The 19,588-nt window shown below is 43.7% G+C and overlaps 1 protein-coding gene across 1 annotated transcript in view; it reads right to left on the reverse strand.

Moving 5' to 3' along the window:
• LOC146191366 (glutamate receptor 1-like) overlaps nucleotides 1–19,588 on the reverse strand; it is a 197,719-nt gene that overhangs the window by 117,897 nt on the left and 60,234 nt on the right. Inside the window, exon 2 of the mRNA XM_084601923.1 lies at nucleotides 6,639–6,785. Within this exon, the coding sequence (XP_084458049.1) occupies nucleotides 6,639–6,785 (147 nt within the window). The remainder of the gene's footprint in view (nucleotides 1–6,638; nucleotides 6,786–19,588) is intronic.

The raw sequence follows: 19,588 nt of genomic DNA on the forward strand, positions 1-19,588 counted from the left end.
TCTTTGAAACATGAAAAAGCGTGCCGAGGGACGCAGCATCATGGCGGCTCCACCAGACGTCTTTCGAGGAGCCAAGGAGAGAGATTTCTTACCCCTTTCTTTCTATGTGCAACGCTGTGTTTTACTTGCTCAATCGACCAGCTTTTGAAGGGTTTGTTTAACATCGCCGAGTCGCAACGACCATTACTCATCGCGAATTTCTCGGCGGACGGCCGAACGCGGACCGCGCTTAGACGTTTACACAGATAAAGTGAGAGCCGGGCGCCGCATTGAAACTGGACCCGCTTTGGATTCGAGCTGCATTTATTTTACAAGTTTTTTTTTGCTTGTCTCGTAAATTTCGACTTACAAACAGAAATCTTTTTATTAGACGCGAAAACATTCAAGCGGTGATGAGGCGTTAGTAAAAAAGGATATATATTTCTGTGGAACTGGGAGGTAATGGGAAAAATTAGCCGCAAGCGGAAACAAAAAAAGAAAGAAGACCAGCCGCAAAAGTCCTGAGAAAATTTATCACCAATGCCCACTTGAACACATCCTAAAGACAAATATCGCCTTGTCATTAAAAAGCAAGTCAGTGAGGTTAAAATTCTAGTTTCATGCTGAATACACAAAAGAAAATAAAACGATCTAACTAAAATGGCATGGTGACGTGCGCTAAGAAAGAGCGCGGTGAGAGTGCAGTGATTATTGTGCAAGGCCTGTCTTGCTTCGAGCATGAGTAATTGGCTCAATAATTGTAGGTGCGGTAGGCACATTTGTGCCAACGATGTCATTTTTCGGCTTCCAACAGGCTTGCTCAACTGAATGTACCTACCGCAAATACTTTATTATGCATTATTCCAGAGATAATGCAACATTTAGATCAATTCATCGTTTTAGTAACCGTGTTTTTCATCACATTACACGTTATTTTTCAAAACCAAAACCAAGCTCTAATGCTAGCACTTTCGCTTGAAGCGTGTGCGAATTTTCTCATTTTTCACTGTTCTACTGCATCATACCGTCATATTTTACAACAGAACAGCACTAAATTTCTTTTTGGTTTTTGGTTCCATTTTCTGCATTTCATGCTGAAGCTTCTAGACATTGAAATGAAGAGAACACGTTTTTAATAACCCAGTTCATGTCGGAAAAACCAGCACGTGCATGTGAATTCACTATATCCAACTTTGGAGTCCTTATACGTGCATATACGTTTGAAGTGCGCATTTTCTTATGTACTGTAGCCCTTTTATAAATGTTCAAATTCTAGTTTCATGTCCTCTAATCGAAAATTAAACAGCTCCTTTTGATCTACTTTCTGCGTCGAATAGACTCGGACGCTTTGTTTCTTCATTTGTGATCAACAACACTGGCCAGATGCCCAGATTCTTTCTTGTTGTGTAGATTTACCCAACGTATTCCTGACGGCAAGAATGAGACCTAGCATCTTTTCACCTTAATTGACAATGAATCGACCGAAATTGTAGTGAAATAAGAAAACAAATTCATTTTGGAAATGCAGTTTGGTTGAGGGCTCAAGATTTGAAAAGGCATTATTCTGGGCGGGCGTAAAGACGTTCAGACAGCCCTCGTTAGGCCGGCGCTCTTCTGGGCATGCAACGGCGGAGACAAACGGCCGCGTCCGGTATCAGATGAGATCAGTGCATCATCTCCCCTGAAGCTGCGCCGAACAGTCTTTACTAACAACGCATCTTGCGCACTGTTTAATAGCCAAACCTTGTTCGAGGTTGATCAGCTTCCTCTCAACGTCCTGGACGCGGAAATGTGAACCTTTGTGATCCACGAGGAATCCCAGTGGCTTTAGGAGCGGGCCACGGCGCTCTAATGGCTCCCGGTAACGACTATTTTCAGCGCACATGCCCTTCTCTCGCTATCGAGTGGACACCGCGTCTTGTGTTCGGGAATATTTTTTAGAGTATAAAGTGTTCAAATGCGGATCGGAGATATGGCGATGCAATCAGCGGCTCGTCGCTGCATCGTGAGCTGTATGACGCCAGCAAATCGTTTCGAGTCAACAGCTGTCCCGGGCTCACTCTCTTTCTCTCTCTCTCTCTCTCGATCCGCCTGCCCCGCGCCGTAGGCGCACAAAGGTCGCTCGTTATCCTTATTTTGAGGTGAGTGTTGCCCATCTTTCGCTTTTTTTTTTAATCGCCATTTTCAACTGTGATTCAAAAGTGCGCCCGTTGTCCATCGTACAGAGCTGTTAGGAAAGCTCAATTCCTGCGCTCACGAAAGCACCTTTTTATTCAGTAAATTTTTCGCCTTGCCGTGCCATCGCCATTCAAGGGTGGGTGAGGATAAAGAATAGCTCACATTTGCTTTAACTACTGGCCATTTTGAGGGCGGCGCAGTGCTGAGGTTACAATGGGCATCACAAAGAAGGCAAACTACAAGGCCGAACTAGGTACCAAAACACTTGACCAGGTCTAGTTTCGGGTTTCTTTATTCAGGTCAGTAACTCACTTATTTTCTACGTAGTCCATAGTGCCTTCTGTTGAGCAATTTAAAATGAATTGCCACCATTTGGTAGTCCTCTCTTAGAACCAGGAATAGAAAAGCGGGTGCTAGAGCTTCAGTGCAAACGATGACGATTACTTAACTCAATGGCGTGCAACATTGCCTGAAAGCACCGGTGATGTTGTACTTACCTCAATAACGTCGGGCGCGTGCACTAAGCTGCTGGTCCCATACAGCTCTCAGTAGCCAAGCAATGTCGAGATTAAATTGAACTGAAAGTTTATTTATAGTCCAATACAAAGTGAAGCGGTGGCATAGAGCAAAGGTAAGCCGAATTTAATGATTGGCGTTTGTAAATGGTCCCTGAAAATGAGTTCGGTAATGCGGTGCTGCAGAATTCATGCTTCAATAGTAGTATATTTAACAAGACGCCTAGTTAATGAAGTTTGAAAAGTTTTACTTCAGATAAATGTACTAAATGTGAGCAATATTTTCGAAATGCCACAACCGATCGCAATGGAAACATAATTAGTATATTAATTTGAACTCCTGCGTCATTTAACGTGAGCTCTGGCTTTTATTGTTTTTAATTTTCTTTGAGAGTGTGCTCATGGTGAGGCTTTCAAAGGTGTTTTTTTTTTTAACCTGTTGAAGCTGCACTATGAGCTGAGTGGACACCGCATGATATTAAGTCGATGTTAGAAATTTTAAGAAAAGCCTGCGTTAATATTGTGTGTCTTAAATGCACTTCAATTTCATGGTTCGTTAGCATATGTTACTACTGCACGTTTATAACAACATGAGGATCAGTGGCATAGATCACGGTCGAGACTACGCTCAAGACAGTTACGTCTACAAACAAAATGCCTCCCTGCCTTCTATCCTCCAATCGCCTTCGCAGGACACAAGGCGGAAAATAGCTCAAGACAAAGTAGTTTTATATCTGACGTCACCACGGATAAATCTTTATATGACCGGACAGCAAGCCGTTATCTTGTTTTTCAGTGCCTTCACAATAAAGGACGGTTTTTTTTTTGTCTCGGTGATAAAGTCGTGTACGGGTAAAAAGCGCTGCCCTTGCTTTTTCTTTCGTCGACCATAAAAACAGTTCTTAGGTTTTACAACTTGAGCTGGGAGGGCTACACTTTGACGGGCGCTCCCGTTTTATGTGTCGGTTAGTTTTACAACTTGAATTGCACGACCTGTTTTAAGGAGGGATGGACGGTAAGATTTTGAACATCAGCGGATACGCTGCTTCCTACGACGCTGTTCAGCTCGTTGCTGTAAGCACACCTACGTGACCTCGCTTTTTACTTACGTAAAAACACCCAAAATGCTCTGTATAGCAAAGGTGGATACCAAACATGGAGCTGAAGAATACGCTGTGTCATTATTGCGCTATTCTAACTGATATATGATACACATGTTGCCTGATCCCTGTGCCATTTCGAAGTAGTTTCATTGCGCACGTTTACACTAAAAAAGCGTTGAGCTGAGCAGAAACGGTAGGGTGTGAAGGCTGCGGTCTAGAAACCCGTAACAGAAAAAAAAAAGCTCCCTAAAAACTTGCTCTAACCAGCAGAGTATTTCCTCTGTGTTGACAGTTGTAAGAGACTAGGTCCATTGTTGAAATGTCTTATTCGCGAAATCAAGAAAATACCGCCCTATACTTGTCCTAATCAAACCAACAAGTATACAGGAATTAGAAGGTAGTCATGGCATACATATAAGTGAAGCACACAAACAACGAAGCTAAGGAAAGTGTACGGAAATGTTTTGCTGTTGTTTTTTAATTTGCGGTATTGATGAGAAATACAAAGTGGAGCAAGAGGCGAAATATAATTGAGTAGAAACTAGAAGAAAAAACCCCCACATGCCGCTGGTGGTGCCCTAAGCCACCACCTTCCAATTCCGCATAGGGTGCTCTACCAACTAAGCTACAGTGAGCGCCGCTGGTTGCTTTGGTGAACGCTGGTAAGGTTTGGTTACGCGCAGCGTAATTTTTCAGTAAATAGAAGATGATCCACCCCGCACAATAGTTCCTTTATCGAAATTAGTAAAATCATAGGTTCGAATTTAATCAGCGTCATCAAGAAGTCCGCCGGCGTCATCGGCGTTTGTGAGCGAAAAATCATGCTAATTTTGCTGGAACATGGCTCCTGGCATTTGAGATGACCGGGTCTGATTGGTCGGGGAGGTGCGTTACGTCACTAGACCGCAGAGCTGCTAACACAGGCTGCTTCCTTGAGATGGGAATCGAACTCGGGACTAAGTCCGGTTCTGACACGTCGCCTCTATGCCACGCAGGCACATTCGTACGGCTTAGTTAGTTTATATCTACATCGCATAGTTTTGCACATAATGTGTTAGCATGCGGTTTTATAGTGAGTATGTTTGATGTGATAAAGTAGAAACTACGACATTAGTGACCAAGCGAGTAGAACTGTGCCTTTATGCGCAGTAGGATCACCAGGAGGAGCGTCTAATGGCAGCCAATATTGCTGTGACGTCATATCCTTAAAGACAATGCTTAGGCTTCTCCCGATGGTTTTCTTCTACTTCCGATCAGTTGTATTTTAGGCGTAAATTTTTACACAGTTTAGCCTCCCATAAAACCACCAATTAGGAAAAAAAAAAAGTAACATTCGTATGAGCTTTTTTTTTTTTTTTCTTTTTGGTTTCGCTGACTTCATTTCGTATGCATGTCTATAACAGGCCGCTCAATTCTCTTCATTTGTCTGTTGAATAGCTTAACGATTCTGGAGGTTTTGATGCCCCAGGTAGCATAAAAGGGTCCTGGCACAGCTCCCCCCCCCCCCCCCCCCCCCTACCTGACACTCACGATAGTAAAGCACGTATTACGTCAGCCGGTATGGCGTGTAAATACCCAAGAAAGTTGAAGGCTCGACAGCCACTGCGGTGCTCTGGTTGGCCACCCATTTCAAGCGAAATTAGGAGCTCATGGGATGGGACCCCATCAGAGTCATGTTGTTGAATTTCTTGTGAAGTTAACCTATTAGATTTTAGGACTAAACTTATTACGGTAATAAATTTCACCCATAAACAACTGAAATAAAAAGTAACACTGTGATGTCTTTCTTGGTTTGCTGACTTCCTTCGTATTTATGCGCTCATTGAAGTATGAAACGAATTACAACGAAGTATAGTCTTTGTCCACAATTTAGAGCCCGTGCAAGCTCTCAACGTTTGACAAAGAAACATTTTGAGTCAAGCGGAAATCAGCATCAGCTCGTGTGTATTAATTGAAGAGGAACAGCACGACAACGTCGGGACGTTGATATCGCTTCTTTCGTCTGTCGCGTGGCTGTGGCTCTGTTCTACTGCGCGTGCAAGAAACACGACTGTCTGAAACCTACTGGTCTGCTTTCAGACAAATCGTTGTCGGAATGTGCTCTTTGGACATGGTAGAAGAAAATAGCGCAAAAGACGGGACAAGGAAGTAGACGCAACACGAGCGCGACTAACAACTGAATGTATTGAAAGCGTCCTTGTTCCGTCTCTTCCGCTATTTGCTTCTGCCATGATCAGTCGCCAACTCACACAACCACACACTTTGATGTGTCCTTTAGACTTGCCCCTCTTGCTCTGTGCAACCGAACGAGCGTCTTTTCAAGTCGCGGTTTGGTGGGAAAGGCCCAGATATTTGCGCGGTAAGTAAATAAACACCAGTTTAATGGAAAGTGGAGTTCTCGGACAACTGGCTTGCCCAGATGCAAAGAAACATGTAGTAATGCATATGAGCAGGTGAAAGATAAGAACAACTAGAAAAGTGTGGACACTACGAGGCTTTCACATATTGTTCCAATCACGTGTCCACAAGCAAAACGGTATGCGAAAGGCAGTCGCCAGTAAGGCAGACGTCACTGATGGTCTTTATACGATGTCTTGAAAACGTTTTGTACAGTTGTTGGAGTTTAAACGCCGATAGTAGGTATCTAATCAAAGGCTGACGTGCTCTTAGGCGAGATATTATTTAAGGTATTCATTTTGAGTGTAACTGTGCCATGTCAATGCCCTAGTCAAAAGCTCCAAAGCATCGGGCGCAATTTACTGAACCATTCTTCTTGTATGACATTTCACTATTGAGTATCCAATGCATATCTTGCGTTTAGAGAAGCCAATGACATCACAGAGATGTTAATTAGTGTGCTTACCTTCCCGGGTCATGTTGAAAGGGTCGTCGTTGAGAACCACGCCCGTCGAGGAGTTGACCTTGAACCTCGAGTCTCCCCTGTTGTGCTCGTACATCGTGTACTCGTACGCAGTCTGCTGCTCTCGGGAGTACGGCGTGAAAATGGCGCCTGCGCACGCAGAACAGACAAGGGAGGGGAAACAAATATCGTTGCCGGACTTTACCCTTCTCAGCGAAAGGGTAAATAAACGTTTATTTTGTCTTCGCCTTATTGCTGTAAATAACATATATAGGGAAAAGGGAGAGCGGAAAAACTAGGATGGATTTCATTGTTGCTTGGTAACGTTAGCTGTGATGATGCGTGCAGTCTTAGCGCAAAGAAGATTGTGTCTGAAAAGCGGTAAAGTTATAAACAAAAATATCAATTTCTCGAACGACTGAATTCTTTAAGTTATAATAAATATTCACCACTTGCTCCTTCTCAGGAGATAAGTACATGGTTTAAGATTGAATTATAATATGTTAGAATATGTTTTTGTTTTCACTGTAATAACCACTTGCATTAATCATGTTTTCTTTCAGAGCTCAATGCTTCTGGACATACGGGCATGTTTTCGGCGTCGTTCGCCTTTTGTACTGTTGGAAACTTGTTCTTTTACAAAGACCGTTAGGTACGCGATTTGCACCTGCGCTTTACCAAGCAGTCTACATTTTGCTTAAAGGAATCTGGATCTCGCGACATTCTTTGAGCAAAGCGTAAGTACGTAACATAACATACACGACTTAAACAAAAATAGTAACACTCACTGATCACGTACAAGGAAATCAAGCGTCTGGACGACAAGGATAGCAACACACATGCATTCTTGAAATCAAATGCACACTACTTAAGGACCAATGTCAAAACACACAAGAATAAAAGAAAGCAACTGGATTAAGGGGACGAACACGGTTTTTCTAAGCTCCAGGTGCAGAGGAGACAGAAGAAAACGAAGGGAGGGTCTTTGGCATTCGGGAATAAAAGTCATTCTCACAGCCGCTGTACCATTCCAAATGACATTAGCCGCTTCAACGCTTCGCCGAACTTGCACAACGGCTTCGAGGAGGTCACTAAATAGTCGGATGCAATTGCAAAGCAGAAGCTTCTTTCTACGAAACTAAAGGGGTAAAAAAAATGAAAATAATGCGAGGCTACAAGAACGAGGAACGCATTTTGCACGGAAGCCTACCTATGTACAAGTTACTGTTGGATCTGCCTCCTGAGTACCTTCCGGATCCTCTGTGCTTGAGAGAGTCTGCTGATCCTGAAAAGATTTGCGGGGTCATTGCTCCGGGGATATAAAACAGCCCGTATTTGGGGCCAATACGTTTTACTGTTGCACAGCGTGGAACTGGTACCCGTCACAACCCCTACACGACCTTGTATGTAGTGTTACGTTTAAGGTAAAAAAAAAAAAAAGGAAACCAGCTGAATTCAAAACCACTGATTTTAAGATGTTTTAAGGTAATCTTTAGTGTTGCTTATATACAAACCACATGGTAAACAATTACTATGACAGTTATTGACTTGCTTCCTTGGTCTACAGGCTTCTTCTCCGGCTGCGGCTCTCGTGATGCACACTGAAGTGCCCATTAATTAAATGTTCTCCGGAAGGTTAGCTAAATAGGTTTCACCACTTGTTACCGAAAATGAGCTTACGTCGAGAAACGTACCAAAGGGCCACTAGTTAGTTTAAAATAAACGTACAGTGTTGTACAAGTAAATCTCAGAATACTTGAAGCGTCTGTTTCGGTAATTGCCTTAAAGTATTTCTCTGTGCATGTTGTATAAACTATTGGCCTGCTCAGCAATAAAAACAAAATTATTCAATGTCACTTTGTGCGTTAAAAATTGTATTTTCATTCTTACTTTAAGTCTCTGTTTTTTTTTGTTTTGTTTTTCTGGTGTCCAAGGAACCTGATTAGCTGATAAGCTAATCCTGATAACCTGATAAGCTACCTGATTAACTTACAACAAAATTGATTTTTGATTTCATAGTATTCATGCTGTGTGTTAGGAAAACACAAGGTTGCCATGTAATATAGGTGAAGGGTTTTTAGTTTTCACCTTTGAAAGGAGAGATGTTTTTATACTTTGATTCTCACAATTAAATTGGGTGACTCAAAACTTAAATTATATTAATGAGTTCGTCTTCAGCTAACACCTCACTCTACCGCTCATATAATGTAAACAAAAGTGGGACCACGAAGTATTTAAGATATAGTCCACTGGGGTGTCCGTTCGTAGTTGTCTGCTAAAACCGAAGTGGCGATTACAGCATCTTGTCACATAAGGGAAGTTGCGGGTACAGGGCTCTTCCAGATCGGGATATATTCACGTAGATGTAAGCAAGGCTGTGAGAGAAATACCCTAGTAGAAAAAAAAATATATTGTGAACTTCTAAACATTTGATTATGTCGCAATACGGCCACCACGACCTTACTGGAGTCTTAGAGCCGGTGGTGACGTCCGCAAAACATCCACTTTTGCAGACGACGCTCACCTTAAATCGATAAGAGCAACGACAGTGCTCCTCTACCGTTTTCAACCCTATCCTAATACCAATAAATGAAATTTCTTTTGTCAGCGTCGGGATAAATAAGTATATATAGGACCACATTCTACCACTCTGACGTTCTTCATTTGAGGTAACAGGCCTTCGCGATTGTGCTGACGCCACTCGCCTGAAATGATTCGGGCACAAGTACCACCTAAATTGGCTCCGAACAAAAAAACACGAAGCCAAGGCTTTCAGCGGTGCGGTTCTGGAGGCAAGATGTAGCAAGCAATTTTTAAATAAAAATAAAAATAATACAAACAATCTACCTCATAGAAGTTAGAAAACTAAAATGGGTAAAGTGCACTTCATGTCTCGGTCGTTTCGGCGAGTACTCTACGTGGAAAGCGTCTTAAGGGAGCATTCGTCATGTGTTTTCTCATTTCAGTGTACTTTTGGTGCGGTCATTCTCTTTCGGGGAAAGAAAAAGAACCTCGCTTAAGTGTCACGGCCCTTGTCTCAGTTTCATTTTCCTCTGTGTTCGCGATACTCTTGTTGAGCTCTTGGACCGACTTCAGGGCGGAGCTCTATCACGCGGGCATTCGTTGACCGCTTAGCGACAACACGCTCTCCATCTCTCCAGAAACAGAAACGGCTGAACTTGGTCGACTTGCAGCGCCAAGCTATCCTTCTCAAGTGAATCGAAGTGTTGCTATTAAAAAAAAAAAAAAAAAAAAAACAGCAACAAGGGTCACGCTTCGACGAAGATTGAGGGCCGTTGTTTTACTTGGTCCTCAGTACCTCAAGTCGTTGCATCTTGTAGAAACTTGGAAGCACATGGTGCGTACTAATATGGTTTTCTTTTTATATTTGTCTCATTTTACTTCTCTCCCTAAGCAGCCTTTTTATTTATATTTTTGTAGCCTTGTGCTGCCCACGCTGTCCAATGCAGTTTCTTGTTTAGCTAGCGGTATTTACAGTGTCTGTGATGCTGAGTGGCGGCTTTTCTTTTTGCTTGAGGACACCCTTATAGTGCAGTGTAGGTAGAGGACGTGTGTTGCGCACATTACGATCACTATACGGACTTTATGCTGAGTATGAGCGTTTCGATGTCGTTAATGCTTTCACATGATTGGCTACCCTAAATAGCAGGTCCGCCAGTCAATAAATTATTTCCCCATCATACCTTTATGTTCTCGTCTGCTTCACTCTGCCGCCATTATATACTTGGCTGAGGTTCTAGCGTTAAACGACATTCTGGCCCAAGGTCAACAGAACGCCTTGTCCGCAGTGATCATTCGTCAACGGTCGACGCACTGCAGTCCAACGCAAGGCTTGTAAAACATAGCTTCACCATCTGCATCTCCGCAAATTCAGACGCAGCGACTGGAAAACTGCGGCGCAATAAGAATCGCACCAAGACAAGAAAGGAAACAGCATATTGTTCTCTTCCTTCCCACGTGCCGCCTTTGTGGCCCCACCGCTCTCTACCAATATATGGCAACTCGCAGCGCTGCCCACGCGAAACGTGCTATCCGGTCGGCAAGCGGGTGAATATAGGACGCGCATACGCCTAGTAATCACCGAGGCCAACCTCGGCGCTATCGTATCACCGCCTAGTGACGCCAACGCAGCTTTAAAATGGTGCTTAGGCATCTCGCAAAATTTTCTCCACCTCTGTACACTAGTTGCATATATAGCGCTCTATTTTAGTAAGAACCTGCAGCCAGCAGGTAGTATATTGCATGTACAACCATGCACCAACCTCTGGGAAATTTCGGTCGGTCTCGATTTCAGGTACCCCATGTAAAAGAATCGGTACGTTGTGCCTTGATTTATCTTTTTCTTCGCCACCTTTGTTTACAATTTTTCTTGCTCCTCCAAACAGTAAAATAACCGCGAAGGCTCGTTTAATACTTTTTTTCTGAATGCACTTGCGCGCGCATATTCACTCACGCACACTCACACACATGAAAAATCTGTGGAAGCTTCGGGTAGTTAGTAGCAGGACAGCCAGAACCGACTTCTGCCGCTACCGACACTCGGATGTGTAACTTTAAAAATGGCTGCATTAGTGAGCCGGAATCCTTACTAGTCTTATTACGAGAGAAGCTTGCGGCGTGTTCTCGCTGATGGTCCTAGAATGCGTCGTCAAGCAGCCTCATGGTGCAAAAGATTTGACGCTACAATCTCGTGACACAGGTCCATTTGAGACCAGGAGCACCACTCCGGCAGGCATTGTTATAGGCTTGTCATTCGTCTATACACACTCAACACTAGTTAATCTCCGTGTGGCCTCTGTATTCGCGACACCTGTAACAAAACTGTGATGCAGTCGATCGTAGCACAATATTTCAAACTATTTGATACCATTTCACCTTGCATCCAGCCTTCAACTGCATGTTAAGTTGAAGTTCAGCTCGCGACAGGAAGTCTAACTGAAGACATATGTAGTACCTCCAACTGTACGCCTTCAAACCGATGTTTCGGCAAATATGGCTCTCAAACACAACGTGAAGCATGGCAGTCTACGTCCGACACGAAAGCACGCGCACTAGAAGAAGTAACATTACTACATGTCGAAAACGTTATTCGAAAACATTTCACCAGCCGGACTATTAGACTTTTGAATTTCTGCACCTAATAATATTAAGGGTCTCTGTCATATGTTTTCTCTTCGTTGAGTGCATGTTTAGCAATATCACTATTCTGCGAGTTTTAACGCGATAACGTTAAGGAGCTCATTGCACCGCAATACCGGCGTAGTCGACTTTGATGTTCGCCGGAAATAATAATTCGAGAAAGAAAAATAGAAATAATTTTATAAAATACAAAGGTACAATGTGTGGTGTTGGAGATAGAGCGAGCCCTTCTGTGTAATTCTGCGTAATTGGCCACAAAGGCCTACTGGTAAGAGTGTATGAGGGGGGGCATAGTGAATGTGCTTTGGTATCTGTGCCACAGTAGCATGTTTGTGAATTGTGCAGTGGCGTTATATATCCTGCACTGTAATTTGTGTACCACTGCCGCAGAGAAGGCTCTATTCGTTCTGCTCAGAAGGCAAAGCTTAAGCAACCTTATTTTGCTTTTTTTATCTGCTATGCCTGTGTCAGCTACTGTCAATCGTTGTTTTCTCTTCTTTAAACTTTATTTGATTTGACTCCACAATCACACATTAATGTATATACCTACTCTTTTTTCCCTTACTACTTATAGTTGAGTGGAATTCTTTACCGGTTGCTGTTTCACAGTCAGACACGGGATCTTCCTTTGGAAATTTATTGAAGCTCTGAAATGTGTCTTGCACATACGCTGTGACTTTTATTCATGTTTCTGTGTGTTGCGTTGTTCTTTTCTACAAACATTTACTTTTTGTTATAAAAAAGTGCATTATTTTCCTTCGCCTTGTAACGGCCTTCACCGACCAACAGTACTGAAAAACAGTAATAATAATAATAATAATAATAATAATAATAATAATAATAATAATAATAATAATAATAATAATAATAATAATAATAATAATAATAATAATAATAATAATAATAATAATAATAATAACATAACGTTATTAAATTGTTGGTTGATGTAAAATATGCGCGAAGCTTTCCATTGCTGTCTGATAAACGTCCCTTAAAATTATAACCACAATGCTGCATTGTGCGTATGTATGTATGTTTGGTTTGTGGGGTTTAACATCCCAAAGCGACTCAGGCTATAGAGACGCCGTAGTGGAGAACTCCGGAAATTTCGACCACCTGGAGTTCTTTAACGTGCACTGACATCGCACAGCCCATGGGCGCCTTGTTTTTCGCCTCCATCGAAAAGCGGCCGACGAGGTCGGGATTCGATCCCGCATCTTTGGGAACAGTAGTTGAGCGCCGTAACCACTGCGCCATCCCGGCGAGGCGTATGTATGTATGTATGTATGTATGTATGTATGTATGTATGTATGTATGTATGTATGTATGTATGTATGTATGTATGTATGTATGTATGTATGTATGTATGTATGTATGTATGTATGTATGTATGTATGTATGTATGTATGTATGTATGTATGTATGTATGTATGTATGTATGTATGTATGTATGTATGTATGTATGTATGTATGTATGTATGTATGTATGTATGTATGTATGTATGTATGTATGTATGTATGTATGTATGTATGTATGTATGTATGTATGTATGTATGTATGTATGTATGTATGTATGTATGTATGTATGTATGTATGTATGTATGTATGTATGTATGTATGTATGTATGTATGTATAAAAAATGCGCTTGTTCCTCTTCCACCTTGATTGTTTCCTTTTTTTTCTGCTCCTATACTTATGATCACGTATATGATACTACAAATAGCGCCAGGGCATTCAGCTGAACCGCTTCATTTACTCTTGTCTATTTCAATCAGATAAAAATACATATCAAATAGGTCTTATTACTTGCCGCAGGTTCATTCCCTTCTCTTCACGTGCTCGCGGGCGGCTCATCGCATCAAGAACGACACAAAAAGCACGCACATCATAGAGAAATTCAAAAGAAACCAGGGTCAAGGAAACCAAATAAACAAGAGCAAGTGAAAAAGAAATAGAGTCACAACAGGGAGCCGCCTGCGTCCGGCGCACTCTGTTCATTCCTCCTGGGCTAGAAATAATCATCAGGCGTGGAGTGGGATTCGCAAGAAACACATTTTCTCGTGCGCTCGCATCCTTTGGCAACGTATGTAGCCACCACAGCCACACGAAAAGGAGGGGCTGGCGGCGGCCTCGAAAAGTGGCATCGCCAGAAGCTGCCTAGCCGATAGGGCTCCACCTTCGAGCTCCCCTCCTCAAATACACCTCTGCTCTCTTGTCGCTGTGGCTTGTCTCTACGTTCTGTTTCATCAGTTTTGGTCTTATGTTGTTGGTGCTGTCTCGTGCGTGCATGGCGTTTTTTTTTTTTTTCTGTTGTTGTTCTGGTCGCTCAGCTTGTAGAAAAGCCGGCCAGCGGCCCCGCTCGTCCCCTCTAAGACACTTTAGCGTGGGCGGGATGGAGCAGCCCTAGCTCTTGGCCTGTCTCTCGCATCGATTTTTCCATTGGGCTTGTAGGGAACGCCACGAAGGATGCAGTGAGAACAAGAATAAGTGTTGGGGCCAGAAGGCTAGGATCCGCTTGGCAAATAAAAAATAATGATCATAAAACGATAGGAGATATGACTTTGGCTGGGCGAGACGACGCACAAACGCTCGCACGTTCTCTCGCCAAACGCAGCAGCATCAGCGCTGTTTGTGTGCAGCTTGTGCTGGCGGGAGCGAAGCGGCGATAGAGACGGTCTTATCGTTGTCCCGACCGGCTGCCGTGCTTTGTCCGACGCCTCCGCACTATTTTGCTAGCTGAGCGTACCGCCCCCCGCCGAGATCTTTTCGCTCTCCAAGTTCTCCGTTCCTCGGCCTCCCTTCCTTCTCTACTTCCAACGTTTTCGCTGGATCGTCCGGCGGAAGTGAAATCCCGGACGAATTCAGTATTTGAAGAAGCTGCCTCTGGCGATCCACTTTTGTTTAGTGTTTCCGTTTATCTGTTCATATACAGCTATAGGTTCCAATGCAGCGAAAACATGAACGTACTCTACCGGTGCAGGATTTTATAACAGTAGGATTTTTTCTTCTGATGAAATCAACTACATTCAGTGCCCACACTGTCTCTCTAAAGCACTCAGTTTCAGTTTCAGTTTAGTCGTTCAGTCGTGTCCGACTCTTCGTGACCCTATGGACCATGTCACGCCACGCTTTCCGGTCTCTCACTATCTTCCTAACATCACATAACTTCATCTGCAGTGCCTCGAGGATGCCATTTAACCAACGCGTTCGCTGCCTACCCCTTCTCCGGCGGCCCTCAACCTTTCCCAACATCAAATCTTTCTCCAGCGACTCCTCTCTTCTCATCAGATGACCAAAGTAGCTGAGCTTTAACTTTAAAATTTGACCCTCCAATGAGCAGTCAGGGTTTATGGTCGACAATATCGACTGATTTGATCTTCTGGCAGTCCAAGGAACTCTATGTAATACTAAAACTGTCAACCACTCTTGTTCTAATTGCAGAAACTTAGCATGACTATATACAAGTTCGTTGAGCATAAAATGCATTATGCCTGTGTTCTGTTTCGCTCATATTTCCAAGATGAAAAATGGTTTGGTTTGGTTTAGAGGGTTTAACGTCCCAAAGCAACTCCAGCAAAGAGAGGCGCCGTAGCGGAGGGTTCCGGAGATTTCGACTGCCTGGGGTTCTTAAACGTGCATTGGCATCGCACATCACACGAGCGCCTTAATTGCTTTTCGCCGCATTCGAATATTCGATCCCGCATCCTTATATATATATATATATATATATATATATATATATATATATATATATATATATATATATATATATATATATATATATATATATATAAACAGAACCAACCACAAATAATCGAGTTATATCGACCCTTCTTTATCGTCTCATGCGCTAGTAAGGAATGTTATTGAGTCTGCATCGATTTTCCTCGCCTCAAAGCAAAACAAAACAGACCTGTAGCTATGCTTGGTCTTGTTACGCCCAACTATGTCTGAACTACTATCCTACGCCCACGTGTAATAAAACAGTATTCATGACGCGAATATTTAGATGGTTTTTTTCTGTCTACAATTTGAAGCTGCGCAGGATGAAATATTATAAAAAAAAGGCGTGTAGAAATAATAGCATATCTATAGTGTATACCTATTGAAAGTGGATGTCAAATATGTGCCTAAAATATTTAGGTTTTCCAAGATTTTTTTCTCTTTAAAACAAACCTGCGACAGGCGGCGTTGGAAGAGTGACACGACAGGAATTCTGAATAACTTGTTCTTATTCTCCAGAGTGAAGATACAGAGGCGAAAACATTCCCTGCTTCCGTGACCGAACTGCATGGGTTGCACTTCAGTATTGGTGCTATGAGCTGTTCGCTCTTTTCGAAATACCGGTATTGCTTCTAGCATCTCGACATAAAAAATAAAGTTTATTGCAAACAACAAAAAACAAAAAACACAAAGCTGGAAGCAACTGCACCGAAAGAGTGCAAAAAATATACCTACAAAAACCATTTCCATCTTCGCGTCTCGAGGTTGTTTCGATTTCAGATCTTCGGCAGGTATACGTTTATTTCGACTCTCATCCCCGTCCCCCTCTCCCATTTCTGCAGAAGGTACGTAGAGGAGAAAGAAAAAAAAATATGTCGGAAAAGTATAGTTGGTCATGTTTCTTTCCCACTGGCGCATTTTTGATGGCATCCTTTTCTTCGAACTATAGTCTCTGCTTCTCACGCTTTGGTGATGGAATAAAAGATCCATTCTTCTTTCTTTTTTGAGGGCCAAGTACATATCACCAACACACATATACGCTTTCCCTTTGAACACTTTCGCTGCTTTTCAAGCAAATGGCGTGGAAGGAGAGAGAAGGAGAGAAATGTGGAAGTGTGAGGTATAGGATGTGAACGAGGTGAACGAGAAGGAAGAAAGGAAGGAATGAAGGAAGGTGAGGCGAAGGATTTGCAGGAAGTTGGGTTCGTAATTTCTCCGTTTGTTTCCAAACTGCCTGTTCCGGTCCCGTCCTCATACTGCCTACGGCTTCCCCCAAATTCCCTAGCGCGTTTACCGGTTGTTAAGCCCAGGAAACTCCCCCCCCCCTCCCCTCCCCTCCCCTCCCCTTATATTTCATGAAACACGTTCATATTTTTTATTTGACAATTTTCTTGCTCTGTTAGGGGCACCGCTGGTTTTACCCGAAGGTTAGACTTTCTTTGCATTTCTTACGCAGTTTTTTTTTTCTTCGTTTAATCTTCCCAATGCTTCTTTCGCTGGTCTTTCGTTGAGAGTCAGCCAACCGTGTTCGCTGTGTGGCGCGGTATGGGGAGCTCCGTACGGGCACGAGCACGGCGCGGTCGTCGCTTCCAGTACGTCGTCAGCACCGGCCACTGTCCTCTCATTTTAGAGATGCCGTGTTAGTTCCTTCCTTTATTACTTTCTTCCGTGTTTCTACCGTGCAAAGAACATTAACATGAGAAAAAAAATCAATTTGGGAATGTTTTCACTTTGTCTGCTGTTCAATTTCCTCAGACTCTCTATTTCCGATTTCCGGAACGCGTTCTTTTCTTCATATATCTTACGGCGCGCGAATAGCGAAAGTCGGTCGGGAACGGAGGGTGAGGGAAAATGAGAGCAACTGCCGAAAGGGAAGCAGGGAAGGAGGTTGGAGAGAGCTGATAGTTGGAAGAAGAAATGATCCTAGTGGTGGCGAACAGCGCTCTAATCCGCTCCTACCCATCTCTCTGTGTTTTTGGACACCACTTCTTTGTGGCGGTCCCAAAAAAAAAAAAAAAAAAAGAAAAGGAAGGCAACCGCGTAGAGACACTAGACGTTGGGGGAGAAAGACCCCCCCCCCCCCCTCGCTTACACAGCCGTCCGCTTGCTTGCGCGCCTCGCACTCAAGACAGCGAGAGGAAATGTGGTGGTGCTCCGGCGGGAAGCCGCGAGAAGAGAAAGAGCGCAGCGAAAGAAGAGGAGGAGTGGGAAGTTGTGTACGCAATTTTACACCGCACCGAACCACCGCCCGCCCTCCGCGTAAAACAAAACAAAAAGAACAAGGAAATGAAACTTTCTGTAGATAGAGTGCTACGGCTCCTTGTTCTTTTTGTTTTGTTTTACGCGGAGGGCGGGCGTGGTTCGGTGCGGTGTAAAATTGCGTACACAACTTCCCACTCCTCCTCTTCTTTCGCTGCGCTCTTTCTCTTCTCGCGGCTTCCCGCCGGAGCACACCACATTTCCTCTCGCTGTCTTGAGTGCGAGCGCGCAAGCAAGCGGACGGCTGTGTAAGCGAGGGGGGGGGGGGGGTCTTTCTCCCCCAACGTCTCTGTCTCTACGCGGTTGCCTTCCTTTTCTTTTTTTTTTTTTTTTTTTGGCACGTTTCCCAATTCCCCTTCGATTTCGCTGTTCGCCACCACCGATCATTTCTTCTTCCAACTATCAAGCTCTCTCCCCTCCTTCACCTGCTTCCTTTTGGCAGTTGCTGTCATTTTCCCTCACCCTCCGTTCCCATTTGCACCGCGGTGATCTCTGGGATGGAACCCAGCGGAACACGTCTTGTGCGTTGGTTTAAACACTTTTCTTTTCTTCCTTTCCTTACACCAGATTTCCTTTAGTTTCTAGCGTCCTTTTTCCCTTTTTCTGAAATCTCTCCCTATTCGGAATCACCGTCAGGTGTGCGCCTTTTGTATGTGCGTGTGTATTCTTCGCATTGCGCCGGCACCGCTGTCTTCGACTTGCTCGGAGAGCGGAACGTTGCGCGATCTGCCTTCGGGCGGGAAGACAATGGAGCTTAGTCGTCTTCTCAGACCTAGCTCGCGCCGCTAGGACGTCTCGCTCGGAAATGGCGTCTGACGTGCCTTCTTTGTTTCGCCTCCGTCGCCGCCACGGCTGCCTATGTTCTTCGCTAGCCTTTCTGCCTTCCTAGCATGCGCGTGAGGCCCTCGGGGGACGCGCTTTGGCGCGCCTCTGTTCCGTACAAGCCCTAGTAGAAAGAAGAAAGGAAGGGTTGCGACGCCGAACGGTACGAAGTCAGAAAGAAAGAGAAGAAATGATAAGACGATGGACTGCTTTCTCTTTCTGTGGTTGCGGCGAGAAGCTGTAGCTTTCGTGCCGCGGGCTTTCGGGAACCGTTCAGCGGCTTGCTTCTTTATGTCGGGCAGAAATTCGCCCGCTTTCTTCGTCCGGCTGAATGCGGCGGTAATGAAAGAGTGAATGTTGCTTTGGTGGCGCCGCCTAGCTGTATGGTTTCCTAGTTGGGCTGAAAGAAACCAAAGTGATTTGCGGTCTCTAATTGCTTGAGCACTTTTGCGCGTTATTATTGAGAGATTCATTGCTGTTCCCGTTCCCCCTTTTGTTGCGACAAGCGTTCTTATTTTGAATGACGCAATAGAAGGTACACGAAAATTAAACTTTCTTTTGAAACATGTTCTGCTTCCTGCAAAAAGGACAGCGTTCTAACTGAACCTGCCACAAAGTGGACAGCAAGTAGACTCTAATAAAAGCAATCTGCAGATGTTCGCATTATGAATTTTGGCGTTCTGCTGTAATGGAGGCGTCGTGAGGTAAGAAAGCAGGAACTGAATGCGTAATTCAGCTTCTACACGCGTGTACAAAAGTATCTTACGAATATAAATATTAGAGCGTTTAAAAAGCAGCAAAATGCTGTTCGTCTTTCTCATGGTTTTTGGAAAAGAAAAAGGCGATAAAATCACTACCCTGCGCTCACTAAGCAAACGCGAAGACTATCCGTTGGCGCCTCTCTGGGTGTTCATTGGCACGCCTTGTTACAATTATCTACTTATTTTTTACGATGTTTAAAGTACGAAAGTTACTCAGGTTATGAGG

The sequence above is a fragment of the Amblyomma maculatum genome, chromosome 4 (assembly GCF_055883805.1).
Source record: "Amblyomma maculatum isolate TAMU_Amacu chromosome 4, ASM5588380v1, whole genome shotgun sequence".
In the NCBI taxonomy this organism is placed as follows: domain Eukaryota; kingdom Metazoa; phylum Arthropoda; class Arachnida; order Ixodida; family Ixodidae; genus Amblyomma; species Amblyomma maculatum.